This window comes from Coregonus clupeaformis, chromosome 30 (genome assembly GCF_020615455.1).
Source record: "Coregonus clupeaformis isolate EN_2021a chromosome 30, ASM2061545v1, whole genome shotgun sequence".
Lineage (NCBI taxonomy): Eukaryota > Metazoa > Chordata > Actinopteri > Salmoniformes > Salmonidae > Coregonus > Coregonus clupeaformis.
In genome coordinates this window covers 33,968,186-33,987,967 of record NC_059221.1, presented here as the reverse complement: position 1 = coordinate 33,987,967, position 19,782 = coordinate 33,968,186, and the positions used below count along the sequence as shown (strand labels likewise).

Genomic DNA, 19,782 nt, shown 5'->3' with positions numbered 1-19,782 from the left:
AGTGATAGACATTTTGCCTGAAAACAGAATTTGAAAGTAATTTCTAGAAAAGGTAAACACAGCTATCTGTATGGCTTTGTAAAAATGAACAACCATATTCTGGCCAGAGAAAGAGAACCTTTCTTTGGTGTGATCCAGGATGGTCATTAAGATCAATTTCCAAAAGATGATTTTTTTATTCCTCTTTTTAGTCAACTTTAGAACGTGTTCATACACTTATGAGCACCACTGTACAGTACACATAGTATATAAAATAAGCTAGATTACACCACTGGCCATATATAATGAGAATAATGTAATTTCAAACACAAATGCAGTCTCCTTTCATGCATACATTTTCAAATAAAGCTCTGCTTTGAGAAAGATCGAATGATATTGTTTAATCTTACCTTATGGCCTGCACACTGCTTGTGAAGCTGTCGAGGGCACGTTTGATAAAGACAGCATCGATGTCCTTCTTCTGTAGCTTCTGGTACAGAATGTCGACGTGGGGCATGATTTTGTGAAAAAGCCGCAGGAAAAAAATAAAATCTTCATCATGTAGCATCCTCACGTAGCCAGATGCCTCTCTCACAGTGGGCTGGTCAAATGAACCCAATGAACCCGTCCGAATGGCTTCAAAACATTCTATGAGGTCGTCTCGATTCTCGTAGACAGTGTTCACGACTCTGCTTAGTAGAAACCTGTTGAATTATTAAATTTGGTCTGGGAGGTCCTAATTGTTTCGTTGACAATTTATCTTGATTTGTTCGCCGACAAAAAGGAACTTCTTTCAAAGAGACAAGTTTTACTGAGTTGCACTGAAGGCTAGCCATTTTCACAGTAGTAGTGAATTGATTGATGAGGCTACCCGCTCTTTTCTTAGTTACGTTCATGGTTACGTTACGTATGACGAAAGCGCGTAAGTGCAAGCCCTCAGAAACCCATAGAGATTGTATTGAAAGCTCTGATATTTGAAAAAAATTGATTTTACATTAGAGGCTATGAGAGACTTCTGGGCGATTTTCAACCTGACTGAAATCGCCCCAAAACGGGCGGGGACATTTGAAGCACGACTTTAGCCTGATTGGACATTTAGTGGCAGATCAGACGTCTAGATTAGAACACTGATAACTACTGTTGCCGTGATATAATTGATTAGAAAAAAAATCCCTTCCTTTTCCCGTTTGGCAGTGCGTCGCCCATATCGCCCTAATGAACACACCGCCCCTGGCTATGGTGATAAATGGCACAGCCAAGATGGAGAGAAGGTCCAGGAAGATATAAATCATTATGGAAGCGGCGGAGCGGTTCCTGGTGCTGAAAGATTTCTCGCGAAGGAGTTACATGGAATATTGTCACAAGCCGTACCACCCTCTCAGGCCCTAGAGCCTAAGAAGGGAGATATGGAGAATTGAAAGAAGGAAGAAGTGGGATTTTTTAGTTTGTTGTCAATGTATAATTTTATTTGGGTGGATTAAGTTAGTTTACCTATCATGTATGGATTTTCTTTTTACCTTGTTTTGGTTTCAACCCGTCCAGTTGGTGCCGGCAATACAACTTTTGGGGTTGTAGTCCGCCATAAAACCCACAGAAGAAGAAGTTAAACCTCACCAAAGAAGAAGAAGTCAGCTGGTTCGTATGACGTACCGGTTTTCACCGGAAGTTAAAAAGTACACAATAAAGATGGCGGCGTCCAGCGAGACAACGTTGAAAAAACCACACGTGGGGAAAAAGAGAAAGGTAAAGTTATCATAACACGTTTACAAATAGATTACGTATACCCGATCAGCTAATGTAGCTATATTCTACTCGGTCCTACTTTTTTTGAGCCTACAACGGTGATTAAAGGATACACACTGATTGTAGCCCTGATCTAGCCAATTTTCTCAACGCTTTCAGTAACGTTACACTGCGAACGATTCAGTGACTGCAACATTTTCTCAAAACTCGATGCTTGCTAGCCAGTTTGTTGATACGTTTTCAGTTTTCATTTGTTTGGGATAGAGTATACTACTGAACTCCCGCTACTTTTAGCTAGCTACACTGTCTTCTTGAGGGCTAACGTTAGTAACGTAAGCGTCGATGCCGTGTCTGTCTAGCTACCACTGAAACTGTTGAAAAGGCATCTGAAAAAGTTAATTCACTGTAACATGTAACTTTTTTTTGTAATATGTATAATGGGCAGCATGCAAAAATCCAGCCTGCTCCAATTAATGTGTTGTTATTTGACTTGATGATTGATATCTCTGTTCTGCAATCAGCCTCCAAAGAGATACTGGGAGGGCACAGAGGAAGACGGGAAGAATGATGGAAAGAAACAGAAAGAAGGGGACAACAACAAACAGACTCCGCAACAGAAGAAGACCAGGACAAAGGAAGGAGGAAAGAGGGGTGGAATAGGAGAAAAGAAGGTCATATCAGGGGTAAGTGGCCAGTCAATCTGCAGCACTTTAGATTCTAGATTTTTTTTCTCACCCTATCCTTTTAAGAATGCATTTTTCGTTAATGTTTAATTAAATCCCACAGAAATCAGATCCATTCCCAGGCTCAGCACCTGTCCCTGAAGAGAAGTTGAGAAAGTTCAAGAGAGGAGACAAGGGAGAACTGGTGAGACATGTTTGAATACACATTCACCAAGACAGTCTGCCTGAATAATGTCAATTACGTAACTGTCAAAATATACCATTGTTTTGTACATGTACTGTAGCTTTAGTAAGTTGTAAGGTTTTCTCCCATCCCTCTCTCCCCAGCCCCCTCGGCCACAGTACAAGCTCAGAGCTGTGGTCGTTCGTTCAGAGGCTGCCTCAGACCTGGCCCAGAAGCAGAATGCACGATATGACCTTATGCTCCCAGAGGATGCTGGGTAATGTCAATACATTTGTAGGGCCAAGTTTAGTAGGATAAATCTCTGTCCCCCCATTGTCTCTGTGTTAACTGTCTGTTTCTCTCTGGTCTTAGGTTCCTGGAGGGAGACGAGGATGAGGACACATGCACCATCTCACAGGATGACATCGCTGATGCTGTGGATATTACCGCCGGGGCAAAGGTGAGTCACTGAAGGGACAATTGCTAGGTTTCCATCCAATTGGCGTCAGATTTTCATGCAAATATGCAAATTTTCCCACCTGTGCTGTTTCCACTAAACTGACTTGTGGATCAAAATCAGTGTGTGATGACGTAGTGCACACAAAATTTACTTTTTGGCTTATGTTTTCATGTACTGAATAAAAGTCTACATTTCAATGTGTTTCCATCGCATTTTCAACTCTACTAATAGTTTTGTCACAAAAATTTGCGTTAAATAGCAAATGTGCTTATCTGGTCTTGGCACATGCGCTCTAGCCAACAGCTCGGAGATACGGTGTGGGTAGGCTAGTCTACATGTTGAGATTATTATGGATATAGCGAGAATATTCTTATTTGTGAAACTGCAGTCAAGCATTGATCATCATGTCACCAGAATATGACCCTTGATATTTATTGGAAAGCAGCATCAAGCTCATCACCATGCACTTTCATCACCCTGTGAAGTTCATCATAATTTATTTCATCTGTAGCCTATTAAACTGCATGGTTTCCCGAGTCGTAGTGGGAGGACCACACACCAGTTTACTTCGATATGATGGCTATTATATAAATATTTGCACATAAAGCTGTTTTCAACACCATTTCTCACATAATGAATTTTACAGACGCAAAAACATCCCACCTTGTCAAACAAACAAATTATCTTTCTGCATTTTAAAAATTGTACCATCACAGCTGTCGTGATTTTTTTCTTATACGTTATGACTTTACTCACTTATGTGATTTGTGTGTCAGGTAGGGTACTGTGACAGCATATCCATGCAAATGGACCAATAAATCAAGTATTATTGTTTAACTCTGTCACACTCTCTCCCTTTACAGTACTTTAACCTGACCCTGTCTCAGTTTGGGCCTTACCGACTGGATTACAGCAAGACTGGGCGGTCAGTTTCATGTTCTGTTTGTGTTGAGTGTGTTCTGTGCAAGCAGGCCAGATATTTTGTTTGTGCTTTTATTGTTAGACCTGGATTTGCTGGGTAAATTCATTGTGATTGTGTGTTTTGGTCCTGAGAAGAAGTCTGATGTTTTGAATGTGTGTGTTCCCTCTATTCCAGCCACCTACTGCTTGGTGGCAGGAGAGGTCATGTGACCAGCCTGGACTGGCAGTCCAAACAGCTGATGTGTGAGATGAATGTGATGGAGACAGTCAACGACGTAAAGTGAGTACACACACACTCATTTACATTCACTTTTAGGCATAATTTCCTCTCCTCCCATTGAATCATCCTAATCTGTACTGTTCTGTGTCCACTAGGTGGCTCCACAGTGAGGCCTTGTTTGCAGTGGCTCAGAAGAAGTGGCTGTATATCTATGACAACAAGGGCATCGAGCTCCACTGCATCCGCAAGTTCAACGATGTTCTCCGCATGCAGTTTCTCCCCTACCACTTCCTGCTGGCTACAGCGGTGTGTGAACTTATACTAACGTTGTAATATGTGTGTTTGTGTTAGATATGTCAGGGGAATCAATTGTGTATTGAGTGCAATGTGAATTAAGACGTAGGCAAGCTCTGGGGGTTACACAAGTCTTCAGGTCTCAGGTTAATTGTCTCAGGTTACTCAACACAACAGGCGAGTGTAGTCCAGTGAACCACCACCAAGACTCACCTGTGAACTCATCCTGTTCCCCTCTACCCCCCTCCTCCTCCAGAGTGCGACAGGCTTCCTGCAGTACCTGGACGTGTCGGTGGGTAAGGAGGTGGCGGCCATCTGCACCAAGGCTGGCCGGCTGGACGTGATGGCCCATAACCCCCACAACGCCATCATCCACCTAGGCCACTCCAACGGTACTGTCACCCTCTGGACGCCAAACCAGAGAGAGCCGCTCGTCAAGATGCTCTGCCACCAGGGAGGCGTGCGTTCGGTCGCCGTTGACAAGACTGGCACGTGAGTCCCAGTCAAAAACATTATATAGTTCTGGTTTTGTTATGAGTGGTTTTGGTCTCTCAGCCATTGAAAGGTGGTTATGTTATGCAATGTAGCTGTTGTATTCAATATGATATCCACATTTGGGTCAGTGTTTTGTGACTGGTCTTTGCTGGTGTACTTCCCTAAAATGTCCAGCAGAGGGCTCTCCTGTAACACTCTTCTGTCTGCAGGTACATGGTGACCTCGGGCATGGACAAGAAGCTGAAGGTGTATGACATTAGATCATACCGGCCCCTGCAGTCCTACTTCCTACCTGCGGGAGCTTCCTGTCTGTCTCTAAGTCAGAGGGGCCTGCTGTCCGCCGCCACGGGAGACATAGTCCAGGTCATACATCCTGCTTATAATTTTGCTTATGTTTTTGTGCCATGCCTTTTGGTCTTCAAGATTAACTTGACAATGTTTCCTGACTCTGCTATTCCATAGTTCCATTCCACTAAGCCATGGTAACGCCTCAGAACTATATTGAACTATCTGGTCTACTGAATCTAGAACCAAGCATACTAATGGCATTGGCAGAACTGGAACCGGAACCCAAATACTCATTAAGAGTGAGAGAATGGATTGCTCTGGGGCAGCAACATGGCGCCCAGCTACAACGCTGTCCAAACTCTCTGTACATTTCCTGACCCCGTAATTTTTTAAAACTCAATATTCATTAAAGGAAAAATCCACCCAAAACCACTCATTACTTTACTTTATGGTGTTAAATAACACTAATATGTGAACAATATTTTTTTGTGAACAAATGTATCGTTTTGGCATTATAATAAGGTTGTTAGCAACATACATTTTAGTCATTTTAGCAGACGCTCTTATCCAGAGCGACTTACAGTTAGTGAGTGCATACATTTTTTTTTTTTTCATACTGGTCCCCCGTGGGAAACGAACCCACAACCCTGGCGTTGCAAACGCCATGCTCTACCAACTGAGCTACACGGGACTGAACATGGAAAATCATTGTGGAAATCTGAAGCTCAATTTGACTACAAAATCCACAATGAAATGCACTCTATGGGCTGGCTAGCTAGAAAACATAGCTACACACAAAATACCAAAGACAATCAGCATCAGCATGTAACGTAGCTAGTTATCAAGGAGTGAATAGGAGTCTAATGGGCGCTAGCTCAAAAACCCAACAATAGCACGAATTCTGTCAACACGAAGTACAACATTACACATATTTTCAGAGGTTTGAGATAATGAACTTGCTATCTGTAGTATCGTATAACTTTGGAATCGTGACATTACGTGCTTGTGAGGAAAATCGGAATGTTTCTCGACATATACACTGACTTTGAGAAGGGATTGCGTGACGATTAATTTAGCAACCGCGTGACGCAGCATGACAACGTGAACGCGATTGGTCGACAGTCTGATGGGTGGGTAGTTATACGTTCCAACATTCATTGGATTCGTATCTCCTTTCTATAATATCTCTGGCAACTGCACCATGGACTAGAGGCAGACAAATAGGAAACGTGTGCTAGACCCTCCGTTAAATAAAAATTTCTCGAGGTAGGAATATCGCAAAAATATGATTAATGGCTCATTCGAGAGAAGACATCCTCCCGAGCTATGATATCGGCCAGTATTGAAATCTCACATGTATGATAGACGTTTTCCCGATCTAAAAGTATAATTCCTACTTCCAGTATAGTGAGAGTGACTTTATCACAGCGCTACATCATACCGGTCGGATTTCTGCCTGCTTGAACGCCAATAACTCAGATTAACATGAAATTACCCAAGGAATTGATAGAACATCACTGAGATGCACAAAAACAATAAAACTTTCCAAATGGTTATATAATGACTGAGTCTGTGTTTCTCTGTTGATTATCTCTGTGGTCACGGTGTCTGCTTGTCTGTGTGTAGGTGTACAGAGATGTGTGGGGCACCCCAGTGACCAAGCCCTACATGGCCCACAGGGCAAAGGGCTCAGTGTGGGGGGTGCACTTCTGCCCCTTTGAGGACGTCCTAGGGGTAGGCCATGGAGAGGGCTTCACTAGCATGGTCGTACCAGGTCAGAATGATATTCTGATTCAAATTCAATCCATATTCTCCTTCCTGTGTGGCGTGTCCAATTGATCTAAATTCTGAATGACCCCAACCCTGGTGTACAGTCTCTAACTCTATGCTCTCCCTCCGCCATTAGGTGCTGGCGAGCCCAACTTTGACGGTCTGGATGCCAACCCGTACCGCAGTGCCAAGCAGAGGCAGGAGTGGGAGGTCAAAGCCCTGCTAGAGAAGATCCAGCCAGAGCTGATTGGCCTGGACCCCAGCCAGCTCAGCCAGGTGGACCACTCCACCTGGGAACAGAGACATGAGGACAGGGTCCAAGCACTGGTCAGTACCACCAAGGGATGGAAGCAGTTTATCAGAGGGATTTTGCATTTTGAGAATTAATCATGCATTGATGTGGTGAGACTGAATGTTGTGTGTGTATGGTTTGATTTCAGGGCTTCGACCCGCTGGCCAAGGAGAAGTTCACGCCAAGGTTAAAGACCAAAGGTCGGAGTTCAAGTGGAAAAGTGGAAAAGCGCAAGAAGCAAGTGGCACACGAGGACCAGAGGGTACGTTCTATTACTACTGAGATGATATGGAATTATGTCTTAATTATTTAATCTTTGGATATTTTACTAATTATGTGCATCTCCTTTGGTCTTCTTTCTGCTTCCTACCCGCTCTTGGTGGCTTTCCTCCACTCAGGATGTGATCAGGCAAACAGTGGAAGACAGGATGAAGATAGATAAAGAGAGGAAGGAGAAAAAGAAGAAAGAGGCGGCAGCAGCTGGTCAGAAGTCTGCTCTGGACAGATTCAGGAAGTAGGACAGAGGGACCAGTGTGTGTGTAGACGCCCCTGCGGCCCTCTGTGGGAATCAACGTTGACCTTTCAGATAAAGGGCACATTCTGAGTATGGGACACGTTCCTCCGAAGCCCAGCCAGCAGGCTCCAACAGCCACTGCAGACACACAGAACATGCATACCAAACTGTATGAGATGACTTGGAACTGCATCATAATCGGTGCCCTGAGCTCATTCTGTGTGACATTTATAAACTGTCAGTGTATTTCAAATCAAATTTTATTGGTCACACACATATTTAGCATATGTTATTGCGGGTGTAGAGAAATGCTGTCAGTGTGTTTATGTCTATTCTAAGTCAGTTGGAAAGTATATCACTAAAATGACAGATTTTTCAAGAAGTATTTTGACCTTCATTCTCTATTGTGACCATTATGATGGGTGTTTTCAGCACAGTTTAATACTGTTACTTGTCAAATGTTTTATATAAAAAAACGCATGTCATTTGTGAAATAAAAAAACATTTGTTCACAAAACAAGTATTTGTGGTGTACTGATCAAACTTTTTCCATCAGTGGCAAAGGATTCTATCTCTACAATAATGTTTTGTTTAACTTGAATGTAATGCTACAGACGTGGAAGTCAAAAGTAGGATGAAATGTCCTCTATCCCTGTTGCTCTCTTTCGGTCTGCTGGAAAGCAAAAACCAACATCAGTTCTATCTACACAAACATTACTACAACTTTGACTACTACCAGCATGTCATATCAGTGCGGCATACTAGCACACCTTTACCAATATGCTTTTTTTTTAGAAACGACTTGACAAAAAGCATACTTATCAATAATACGGTATTTCGATTCTTCCACAATCTTTGACAACATTGGAATAAAATGTGAACATGAGCATTCTTATTACTCTGATGGTTTTTATTTTTTACTTTTCCACACCAACTTTCTCATACGGGTTTACTAAAACATGTATGTATAAAGAGGGGGACTGAGCCCTGTCGAGTACATCATTTGGGAAGAGGCATCGTCTCAGAATGATGGGTGCTATAGTTGTGCTGGTGTTGCTGTTCTGTCTGGAGCACAGGCTCCGGGTGAGAATGAAGCTACAACAACAATCCAAGTTGACCGAATCTGGAATGAGCTGAGAGACTTGAGGCACAACCAGGGAATCACAGTGGCGGAACAGAGAGTATAGCTGAGGAACATGGAGGCCAGACTGTGGGACATGGAAGGTGGAGGAGCTGAAGAGAAACAATGCAGCACATGGAGGCCTGACAGAGTGCAAGTGAAAGCCAGGTGGTGGAGCTGAGTGCCGCTAAGACCGTACTGCAGTGCCACAAGATGGAGGAACTAGAGAGAGAATGCAGCCTTGAAGGCCAGACTGGGTGACAGTGAGAATGTGGAGGAGCTGAAGAAAGAGAAAACAGGCTTAGAGGCCAGAGTGACAGACAGTGAGAGCCAGGTGGAAGAGCTGAAGAGAGAACACAGACAGACCACACGTAGCATTCTCTGCTGGCTTGGGTGACAACGTTGTAAGCCCCTTCAACATTGAGACATCATTGGTCTGCAGCAGAGTCTTCACCGACATAGGCACAGCCTACAACCCAACTACAGGTATCGTCACAGCACCAGTGAGAGGAGTCTATTACCTCAGTTTCACCGCCTGCGATCGGCGTGCTTCTGGTGTAATGGGTGTGAGGTTGTATAAGAATGACCAGTCAATGATTTGGAATGGATCAACCATAATGGGAGTAATGAGTTTGTGTCTAATGCCATGGCTTTGGAGCTGGAGAAGGGGGATGTGGTCTACCTGCGTCTCGCTGAAGGCCAGGGGCTCACTGATAATCAAGACAACCACAACACCATTACTGTCTTCCTACTCCTCCCTATGTGCAGTGGTATAAAGTACTTAAGTAAAAACACTTTAAAGTACTACTTAAGATGTTTTTTGAGGTATCTGTACTTTACTATTTATATTTGTGAATACTTTTACTTAACTACATTCCTAAAGAAAATAATTCACTTTTTACTCCATACATAAAAAATGCCGCCATCTGGTTTGCTTAATATAAGGAATGATTTGTACTTTTACTTTTACTTTTGATAATACTTAGGTATATTTTAGCAATTGCATTTACTTTTGATAATTCAGTATATTTAAAACCACATTCTTTTAGACTTTTACTCAAGTAGTATTTTACTGTTTGACTTTCACTTTTACTTGAGTAATTTTTTATAAAGGTATCTTTACTTTTACTCAAGTATGAAAATTGGGTACTTTTTCCACCACTGCCTATGTGAGGGTAACACCACCTCTGAATAATACAATTGCAATAGAATTAAGCATGAAATGTCTGCATCTCTTTGGGGTTTTGTCAACATTTCTCAGCAGACGGGTAACAAGTGTGGTTTACCTCCCGCAATAATGTTTTTATCAATGCTCATTGACATTGGTTGATTAATTGCATGCATGTCTTGCTTCAAGACTTTAGGTGTCAACGCCTGCTTTTCAGCTGACCACTTATAATCAACAGTGTTTGTTGTCACAAATGACAGAGAATATTACTAGAACTGGTTAAGCATATAATCGGTAGAATAAGTTACCTGTCCCCTGGTTGCTAGGCAACCATGAGGGAAGGTTATACCTGAGAATGGACTTTGTTTTGCTTAATTTTCTTTCCGGCTCACTGTTTGCATTCCTCTCGTCATCGCCTATGTTCATCTTACCGCAAGCCTCTACTCACACCCAGCTGTAATTGTCCTATCCTTATCTTATTCTGATGTAAAAGTTTCAGAGGGGGCAAAGTCAGCTGTTAAAGATTGTGAGAGGGTGTGTGTGTGTGTGAGAGAGAGAGAGCGAGTTGAGTGAGTCAATGGGAAAGACAAATAGAGAGTGAGTAGGAGAGAGTGACTGTTTGTTATTGCAGTTCCAAAGATATTCAGTCTGAGAAAGGGTTTGATCGAGTGCTTTATTAGTGATCAATCCATTCTTGCACACACACATTTTCTAAGTACATTCACACATCATTCATACTAATACATCTTCACAGAATACAGTACTCAATATTCATTCTAGGTGAGGGAGGAGGAAGAACATACATGGCTACCCGGATCTGTCTTTGTTCAAACAATGCGAATTACAATGTTTCAGTTCACTTCTGACCACGTTAGTATTGAAAAGGTTATTGGAAACACTCCCCAAAAATACATCTGAAAAGAAATTCCAAGAGATGTCTCTTTGTCTACAACATACAGTGCCATCGGAAAGTATTCAGACAACCTTCACTTTTTCCACATTTTGTTAGGTTACAGTCTTATTCTAAAATTGATTTTAAAAAGATTTTGCTCATCAATCTACACACAATAATGACAAAGCAAAAACTGGTTTTTAGAAATGTTTGCTAATTTATTACAAATAAAAAACAGAAATATCACATTTACATAAGTATTCAGACCCTTTACTCAGTACTTTGTTGAAGCACCTTTGGCAGCGATTACAGCCTCAAGTCTTCTTGGATATGACGCTAGAAGCTTGGCACACCTGTATTTGGGGAGTTTCTCCCATTATTCTCTGCAGAACCTCTCAAGCTCTGTCAGGTTGGATGGGGAGCGTAGCTGCACAGCTATTTTCAGGTCTCTCCAGAGATGTTCGATTGGGTTCAAGTCCGGGCTCTGGCTGGGACACTCAAGGAAATTCAGAGACTTGTCCCGAAGCCACTCCTGCGTTGTCTTGGCTGTGTGCTTAGGGTCGTTGCCCTGTTGGAAGGTGAACCTTCACCCCAGTCTGAGGACCTGAGCGCTCTGGAGCAGGTTTTCATCAAGGATCTCTCTGTACTTTGCTCCGTTCATCTTTGCCTCGATCTTGACTAGTCTCCCAGTCCCTGCCGCTGAGAAACATCCCCACAGCATGATGCTGCCACCAACATGCTTCACCGTAGGGATGGTGCCAGGTTTCCTCCAGACGTGACGCTTGGCATTCAGGCCAAAGAGTTAAATCTTGGTTTCATCAGACTAGAGAATCTTGTTTCTCATGGTCTGAGAGTCTTTAGCTGCCTTTTGGCAAACTCCAAGCAGGCTGTCTTGTGCCTTTTACTGAGGCGTGGCTTTTGTCTGGCCACTCTACCATAAAGGCTTGATTGGTGGAATGCTGCAGAGATGGTTGTCCTTCTGGAAGGTTCTCCCATCTCCACAGAGGTACTCTGGAGCTCTGTCAGGGTGACCATCGGGTTCTTGGTCACCTCCCTGACCAAGGCTTCTCTCCTCCGATTGCTCAGTTTGACCGGGCGGCCAGCTCTAGGAAGAGTCTTGGTGGTTCCAAACTTCTTCCATTTAAGAATGATGAAGGCCACTGTGTTCTTGGGTACCTTCAATGCTGCAGAAATGTTTTTGTACCCTTCTCTAGATCTGTGCCTCGACACAAGGCCTGATTGGTGGAATGCTGCAGAGATGGTTGTCCTTCTGGAAGGTTCTCCCATCTCCACAGAGCAACTCTAGAGCTCTGTCAGAGTGAATTTACCACAGGTGGACTCCAATCAAGTTGTAGAAACATCTCAAGGATGATCAATGGAAACAGGATGAGCCTGAGCTCAATTTTGAGTCTCATAGCAAATGGTCTGAATACTTATGTAAATAAGGTATCTGTTTTTTGTATTTAATACATTTGCAAACATTTCTAAAAACCAGTTTTCGCTTTGTCATTATGGGGTATTGTGAGTTGATTGCTGAGGATAAAAAAAAAAAAAATAATTTAGAATAAGTCTGTAACGTAACAAAATGTGGAAAAGTCAAGGGGTCTGAATACTTTCCGAAGGCACTCATAAATAATTTTGTAAACTGCATTTGAATTTGTATTGGATCTCCTCGGCTACGTTTACACAGGCAGCCCAATTCTGAACTTTCTTTCTCACTAATTGTTTTTTTGACTAATCAGATCAGCTCTGAAAAAGATCTGACGTGAAAATATATGATACGTTTGGTCAAAAGACCAATTAGTGGAAAAAATATCTGAATTAGGCTGCCTGTGTCAACACAGCCCTCTTGACTACAGAAAAGCCCTCTGCAGCAGCGGACTGAATCCCTCTCTGGGTCAGACAAATCATTACCCTCCCAGTCCAGAAAAATCTATGCATGTCCTTCATTCACACTCTACTTGCTAAACATTACAGTTAGATAAGTTAATGGAGCGGGGATATAAATACTGCATCTGTGTGTTTGTGTGTGTGTGTGTTTGCCTATGGCAGTCCATCTCATCTGGTCTCCTTCATGTCTGGAGTGCTGCTGACTGACCGTAGCGGTTGAAGCACCAGGGAAGACGGGCTGACTGTGTGCTGCGGTGCTTATCAGCGTCCTCCCTTTGCCTCTGTTTCTTCCTTTGTTCCTTCCTTCAAGTTTATCTATAGAACTGCACAGATTAAAGCAAATCATCTATACAGAATTCAGTGCAGATGAAGGACAGGAGTCGAGGAGAGGAAACCAGGAGAGGAAACCACTTCAGAATATTGAGGTGTATCCCAAATCTTCTCTGGTCTACCCAAGCCTACGTCTTTATCTGTCTGCTGTCTCTGCATTATTTATTAACATTTATGTCTCATATCTTGTTTTGATTGACATTTCAGCTGAATACATAATACAGAAAGCGTTTGATACTACTGGAGTGATCTGGAGTGTGTGAGGGGTGGGGGAAGAGAGAAACTATCATTTATACCATATTATTATTATTATTATTATTATTTTGTACCTTTATTTAACTAGGCAAATCAGTTAAGAACAAATTCTTATTTACAATGACGGCCTACACCGGCCAAACCCGGACGACGCTGGGCCAATTATGCGCCGCCCTATGGGACTCCCAATCACGGCCGGTTGTGATACAGCCTGGAATCGAACCAGGGGGTCTGTAGTGACGCCTCAAGCACTAAGATGCAGTGCCTTAGACCGCTGTGCCACACTTATTAAAGTGGAAGCACGAGTTAGTTGCATTTTGGCGACTTCATGCATCTTTAGTGCTAATTTTTCCTAACTGAGGTGAAAGCAACTTGAGTCTACTTAGGCAGTTAGTAATCTTACATAGTATATAGGCTCTCTCCAGTATAGCTACGAAGTCCTTTTGCAGGTTGTTTCAGTCTTACAGTAAGCTGATTACTGTATGCTTGTCTTGAAATGTGCAATCATTAGTAGAACGTTAGTTCCATTATGCATTGATAACATTACTCTAAATTCTTACGCTAATGGCAAATATCCTGTAGGTTATGTGTTTCCTGGTCAGTAATATTTACATATCTACAGTATGTGTCTGTTCTAACAGTCGTAAATATATCTTCACACTAATTCCCTTCAACTACTGATTCTTATCCCTTCAGCTTTGACAAAATGCCAGCATTATAACATAACATAAAATACATTCAAGTATTCCTAAAAAGCTATAAAAATAAAAGCACATTTTCATAGTGCAGAGTGATTCCTTATCATAGCCAATTAAATAGAGCGCTTGTGCTATTCACAGTATTGAAATCCTGGCAGAGGCACAGCAACACCCCCCCTCACAGCCCCTGCTCCACCCCCAGAAAGGTCCCCAGCATGGCCCGGACTTTACAGACCCCCAGGGAGGCGCGCAGGCCCAGCCAGGAGCAGGGGGGAGGAGAGCGGATGTCAGCCCAAAACCGGAGCATCTCTCTGGGGGAGATGTGGTGGATGGACACCATGGCCTGGTAGCAGCAACGCCCATAGGGTACTGCGGGCCCGCCAGAGAACAGCGGGCAGTGGGAGGGCAGCACTCCAGCCGCACGGGCACACAAACCCACAAACACGTCCTCGGGGGGCAGAGGGGTGGGCAGAGGTGAGGCAGCAGCCGTCAGGGAGATCTTGAGCAGGGCGGAGCGAGAGAGGATGTAGGCAGTGCCACTGCAGTAGTCGGGGAAGACAGAGGCAGGGTACGCCCCTCTCGGGAGGTAGTGCTTACTGTCTGGGTCTCGGTCTGGAGCCACGTGGAGGTGGACCCGGCCAAGGTACAGGTCCCCATGCTCGTAGGTGTTGGTCACGGTGCTCCTGTTCAGGTAGCGCAGCAGGGCCCCGGGGTTGAACAGGACGTCATCGTCCACCTTGGCCAGGAAGTGGGCCTGGGGGCAGAAGCGTCGGGCCCAGCTCAGCATGGAGAGGGATTTCAGGGTCAGGTTGGAGTAGGAGTCCCAGAAGCGCCCTTGGATCAGGTCCCCTCGTTCCCGGGCCTCCTCTATCAGCAGCTTGGCTAGCCCGGGGTCAGAGGCCACCCCGACCATGAACAAGGTCATGACCCTATGACCCCTGACCTCCACCTCCCCACCCCACGTGTCCCGGATGGCCTGGCGGGCCCTCTGATTGGCTGGGGCGGAGGTCACCATGGCAATGAGGTAGGGCTTGGCACGCTGGCAGACGAGAGGGCTGGGCATAAGGAGATACTCCTCGGGTCTGGTTGGGGGGACACTCTGTGGGGGTATGATCCCCCCCTGCGCCTCTACCATTGTGTTCATGTTCATGGAGGTGGCCCATGACTCAATGGAGTCCACGAAGAGCAGAGCTAGCAGGGCAGCACTGACTATCAGCACACAGAGAGCAGGCACCACCCCGAACCGGCCCCCCCGCTTCCCAAAGCGGGGCTTACACACCCATAGCCCCCGCCCCACCATGACCGCCAACCTCCACACTGCCGCACTCAGGCAGCTCCACAACTCACCCCTTCTCTCTTTATCCTCCGGTCTTCTTTCACTCCAGCTCTATAACTTATCTTTCCTCGTTTTACTTCCTGCTGTCTCTAGGATGGCTTTCTCGAACCTCAGTTGGTTGGCAGCGGATAACTCTCCAGGTTGTTGGTGTGTGTTTCAGGGATGCTGTCACTTTGCAGGTGGCGCGAGTGGGCCATTCAGTGCTGCATCACTGTATCCAGAGCGGGACCGGGAAGCTGCGCGTTATAGAGGCAAATAGAATCGGGTTAACACACACTCATTGCCTGGAGCTGTCAATGGCTGTATTTCCCACAACACTGTGCATGCGTCAAAGGGTTGTCGTTATTCTCCGCGCAAATGAAACCGAAATAGAGAAAGTATTTCCTAATGGAGGACCCTGGCAAAGCTTCTGAATGAGCTGTATGCTTTGTCACTTAGACCGATCCTTTAAAAAATGTACGAGGTGTAGCAGTTGATTCTTGCCATATAAATAGCCTGATCATAAATATCACACTAACACATAGGCTACACGTATAGGCTACACATACAACTACACATCCACCACCAACCGAGACATCGTGCAGTCTGTTAATGATTTACCTAATCTTAAAAACTTCACCCAACCACTTACAGGGAAAACAATAAGACTTAGACTACAGAACTTCCCCTCCGTATAAAAATGCATTTTAACAGTATACCATGATTTGGTACTGATAGGCTACTGGATACTAGCCTCCAGTCGTCATGCGCGTTTTGGCAACAAGAGCGTTACGCACGCAACAATGAAATATACTACATTTATTTGACTGTTTTAAAATGTAAATATGAAGTTATTATTTCAAGACACCCCAATCCTGATCTTATATTAGGCTACAAAGAAATTGAGACATATCGGATGCCTATTAATTATCATCATTCTGTAGCAATCAACTGTAAGCTACAGCGAATTTGGGAATTTGAAAAGCGCTATATGAATATATATGATTGTATTATTATTATTATAAATGCTGCCCACTCTATAAAATAAAAACGCAATAACATCAAACCTTGAATCCAATGAAGACGACTGTGTCAACACATCCTGTCCATGGTTCTGTTACCCTCCGCAATATTGTGTAGCTTCAAATTTTCCCCACTGAGCATAATGCAGTAACAATGTCGTCGCGTCCGGATGCAGGCTGTACCATGCACTTAATGTTGAAGATAGACTGATAAGGTCACTTCATGCAAATGTGCGTATTTCAGATAGACTGCTTGTGGTCGTGCGTGTCTCTTTTAAATGTAGGACTATTCGTAGGCTATAGGCTTAGTTGGGAAGATATTAGAATAACATAGATTTAGAATATATTATTGCGTTTGACAATTATTCTGTTCTTGATAGTTGTATGACATCTTGTGGACATGTTTGGAAATGTAGCCTATCTTGTCAAGTATCTTTGACCCTTCTGAGCGTTATAACACAGTGAGCGTTATGTTAGGCTACTTGTATGCTTATAAATATTGCTTTTTGATTACCATCAGAAGAGACTTATGTTTGATCATAATGTAGCCTATATTTCTTCATGAGCCCTACTACACCGTTTCCCAAACTTGGTCCTCGAGACCCCAAGGGGTGCACACACGTTTTGGTTTTTACCCTAACACTACAAAGCTGATTCAAATTATCAAAGCTTGATAATTAGTTCATTATGTGAATCAGCTGTGTAGTACTTGGGCAAAAAACAAAACGTGCACCCCTTGGGGTCCCGAGATTGGGAAACCCTGCCCCGCTACATTGTAGTACTAATCAGTGCTAAAGGTGTGTATGTGACATAAGCTTTTACAAAAAGAGATGGTCTGCATCCCACATGACACCCTATAGGCCTACCTATTGGCTCGCTATATAGGGAATTGGGACTTGAATGGGGTCATTTTTTGATCTACATTGATGGGATTGATGAAGTTACAATATCCAAACCCATGTAGGCACTGTGCAATTGAACGAGTGACAGTGATATTCCAAACCCTGTGGCTGCAGGCACCTCCATGCGTCTTCTCCTAACCGCTCCCCTTCATCTGCTGGACAGGTTTAAGGGAAAGGGAAAGGGGGATACCTAGTCAGTTGTACAACTGAATACATTCCACTGAAATGTGTCTTCCGCAAGTAACCCAACCCCTCTGAATCAGAGAGGTGCAGGGGGCTACCTTAATCGACATCCACGTCATCGGCGCCCGGGGAACAGTGGGTTAACTGCCTTGCTCAGGGGCAAAACAAATGATTTTTACATTGTCAGCTCTGGGAATCGCTCCAGCAACCTTTCGGTTACTGGCCCAACCCTCCGATCCAGCAACCTTTCGGTTACTGGCCCAACCCTCTTACCTGCCAGCCAGCCACCATATTGCCTTTACCTAGCATGTGCTTTTAGATTATAGTAGGTTAATAAAACGCCTTAAATTACAGTCAGATTACACAGTTCACACAGTGTAACAGTAGAATAACAGGTATGTGTGGGCAGAGAGACCACCAACCTGTTTTTGAGAATACATATTCAGAAAACACAATAAAAACAAAGTGCCATGAATGATGTTCTGCCATATTCTTCGGACACACATTTTTATTTCAACAACAATATAAGCAATGAAGCCTGGAAAAGCAATGTAAAGCCAGCTGAAATATATATATGCACCGCACATGAACTAGGGCCTATAACAAGAACCATATAGGGTGAATTCGGAATAAGTTGGACACTTTTAGCATTTCCGTCTTCTGTAACCTCATGATACATTTCTGAAATCCTCAAGATGTTTCATAATCACCCACACACACACACAAAAAAATGATATCATATTCACAGAAGGCATGACCCACCCATTTGTTTACACTGAGTCAAAACCATATTTTCAGTTTGCATTTGGTAGACTGGGACAGCAGGTTAGATAAACTGGGACACCATTATTATAGTCCTAATTGTACCCCAATGACAATTCAATTCAATTTTGTGTGATTGGGAAACATCTGAGGATTTCAGAAATGTATCATGTTGGGCTAATATGTTGGAAAGATGTCTGAAGAGATTACAGAAGACGGAAATGCAAAAAGTGTCCCACTTTTTCTGAATTCACTCAAATAACAGTACTACAAGAAAACATTTACAGGATATAGTACAACAAGAACCAGAGCCCTGCCTAACCTAAGTACAGAGGGTCCCTAGTGTAAACTGGATCTCTTTCCTTATGGAGAAGCCTATAAGACTGTCCCACGTTAGCTACTCCATGCTGTCCTACTTTAGCTAGCTATGGTTGGTAAAGCAGAAAAAAAACACTGAATTACAAAATTGAAACATAATATTGGCAACTTTTTATGTATTTTAATGCACCAGTACATAGTATGCCCATTTACATCACAATTTGGCACAGTGCATCATTTATGACAGTTTTATAACCTTAACATCAAAACAGAAAAAAAGCTATGTCACTGATCTTACCGTGTGCTTCGCAGGGTGAGCTTCCTGTTTGAAGCTTGCTCTGCCCTACTCTATGATGTTACACCAATGAATTGATGTGATTTTGATCATGTGGTTTCTCTGCAAGGGCTTAGTAACAATAGTTTAGATTTCCTCCTGTCAGACCAATAAATAAACGCCTCAGGATTCAGAGATGGGCAGTATTTCTGTTACATGTACAGTGGGGAAAAAAAGTATTTAGTCAGCCACCAATTGTGCAAGTTCTCCCACTTAAAAAGATGAGAGAGGCCTGTAATTTTCATCATAGGTACACGTCAACTATGACAGACAAAATGAGAAAAAAATATCCAGAAAATCACATTGTAGGATTTTTAATGAATTTATTTGCAAATTATGGTGGAAAATAAGTATTTGGTCAATAACAAAAGTTTCTCAATACTTTGTTATATACCCTTTGTTGGCAATGATACAGGTCAAACGTTTTCTGTAAGTCTTCACAAGGTTTTCACACACTGTTGCTGGTATTTTGGCCCATTCCTCCATGCAGATCTCCTCTAGAGCAGTGATGTTTTGGGGCTGTCGCTGGCAACACAGACTTTCAACTCCCTCCAAAGATTTTCTATGGGGTTGAGATCTGGAGACTGGCTAGGCCACTCCAGGACCTTGAAATGCTTCTTACGAAGCCACTCCTTCGTTGCCCGGGCGGTGTGTTTGGGATCATTGTCATGCTGAAAGACCCAGCCACGTTTCATCTTCAATGCCCTTGCTGATGGAAGGAGGTTTTCACTCAAAATCTCACGAAACATGGCCCCATTCATTCTTTCCTTT

General features: G+C 43.4%; 2 protein-coding genes across 3 annotated transcripts; one reads left to right on the top strand and one right to left on the bottom strand.

Moving 5' to 3' along the window:
• The first annotated feature begins 1,619 nt into the window (after positions 1-1,619).
• Positions 1,620-8,717, top strand: wdr46 (WD repeat domain 46). The gene is made up of 14 exons (XM_041855843.2): positions 1,620-1,722; positions 2,244-2,405; positions 2,509-2,589; positions 2,733-2,845; positions 2,941-3,028; positions 3,892-3,953; positions 4,125-4,229; positions 4,325-4,475; positions 4,720-4,955; positions 5,168-5,321; positions 6,873-7,020; positions 7,153-7,343; positions 7,457-7,570; positions 7,707-8,717. Exons 1-14 carry the CDS (start codon positions 1,621-1,623, stop codon positions 7,824-7,826), a joined length of 1,827 nt encoding a protein of 608 aa, XP_041711777.1. The 5' UTR covers position 1,620; the 3' UTR covers positions 7,827-8,717.
• Positions 8,718-12,564: 3,847 nt separating this feature from the next.
• Positions 12,565-16,802, bottom strand: b3galt4 (UDP-Gal:betaGlcNAc beta 1,3-galactosyltransferase, polypeptide 4). Of its 2 annotated transcripts, XR_005996271.1 has the most exons (3): positions 16,558-16,802; positions 15,523-15,747; positions 12,565-13,215 (listed from the first exon to the last, which is right to left on the bottom strand). XR_005996271.1 is itself a non-coding variant. In XM_041855844.1 (2 exons), the coding sequence occupies exon 2, from the start codon at positions 15,473-15,475 to the stop codon at positions 14,354-14,356; it is 1,122 nt and encodes a 373-aa protein (XP_041711778.1). In that variant the 5' UTR covers positions 15,476-15,747; positions 16,558-16,802; the 3' UTR covers positions 13,688-14,353. The 2 variants fall into 2 exon arrangements, 1 of the variants encoding a protein (XP_041711778.1); XM_041855844.1 differs by lacking the exon at positions 12,565-13,215 and having other exon boundaries at positions 13,688-15,747.
• Between the last annotated feature and the right edge of the window lie 2,980 nt (positions 16,803-19,782).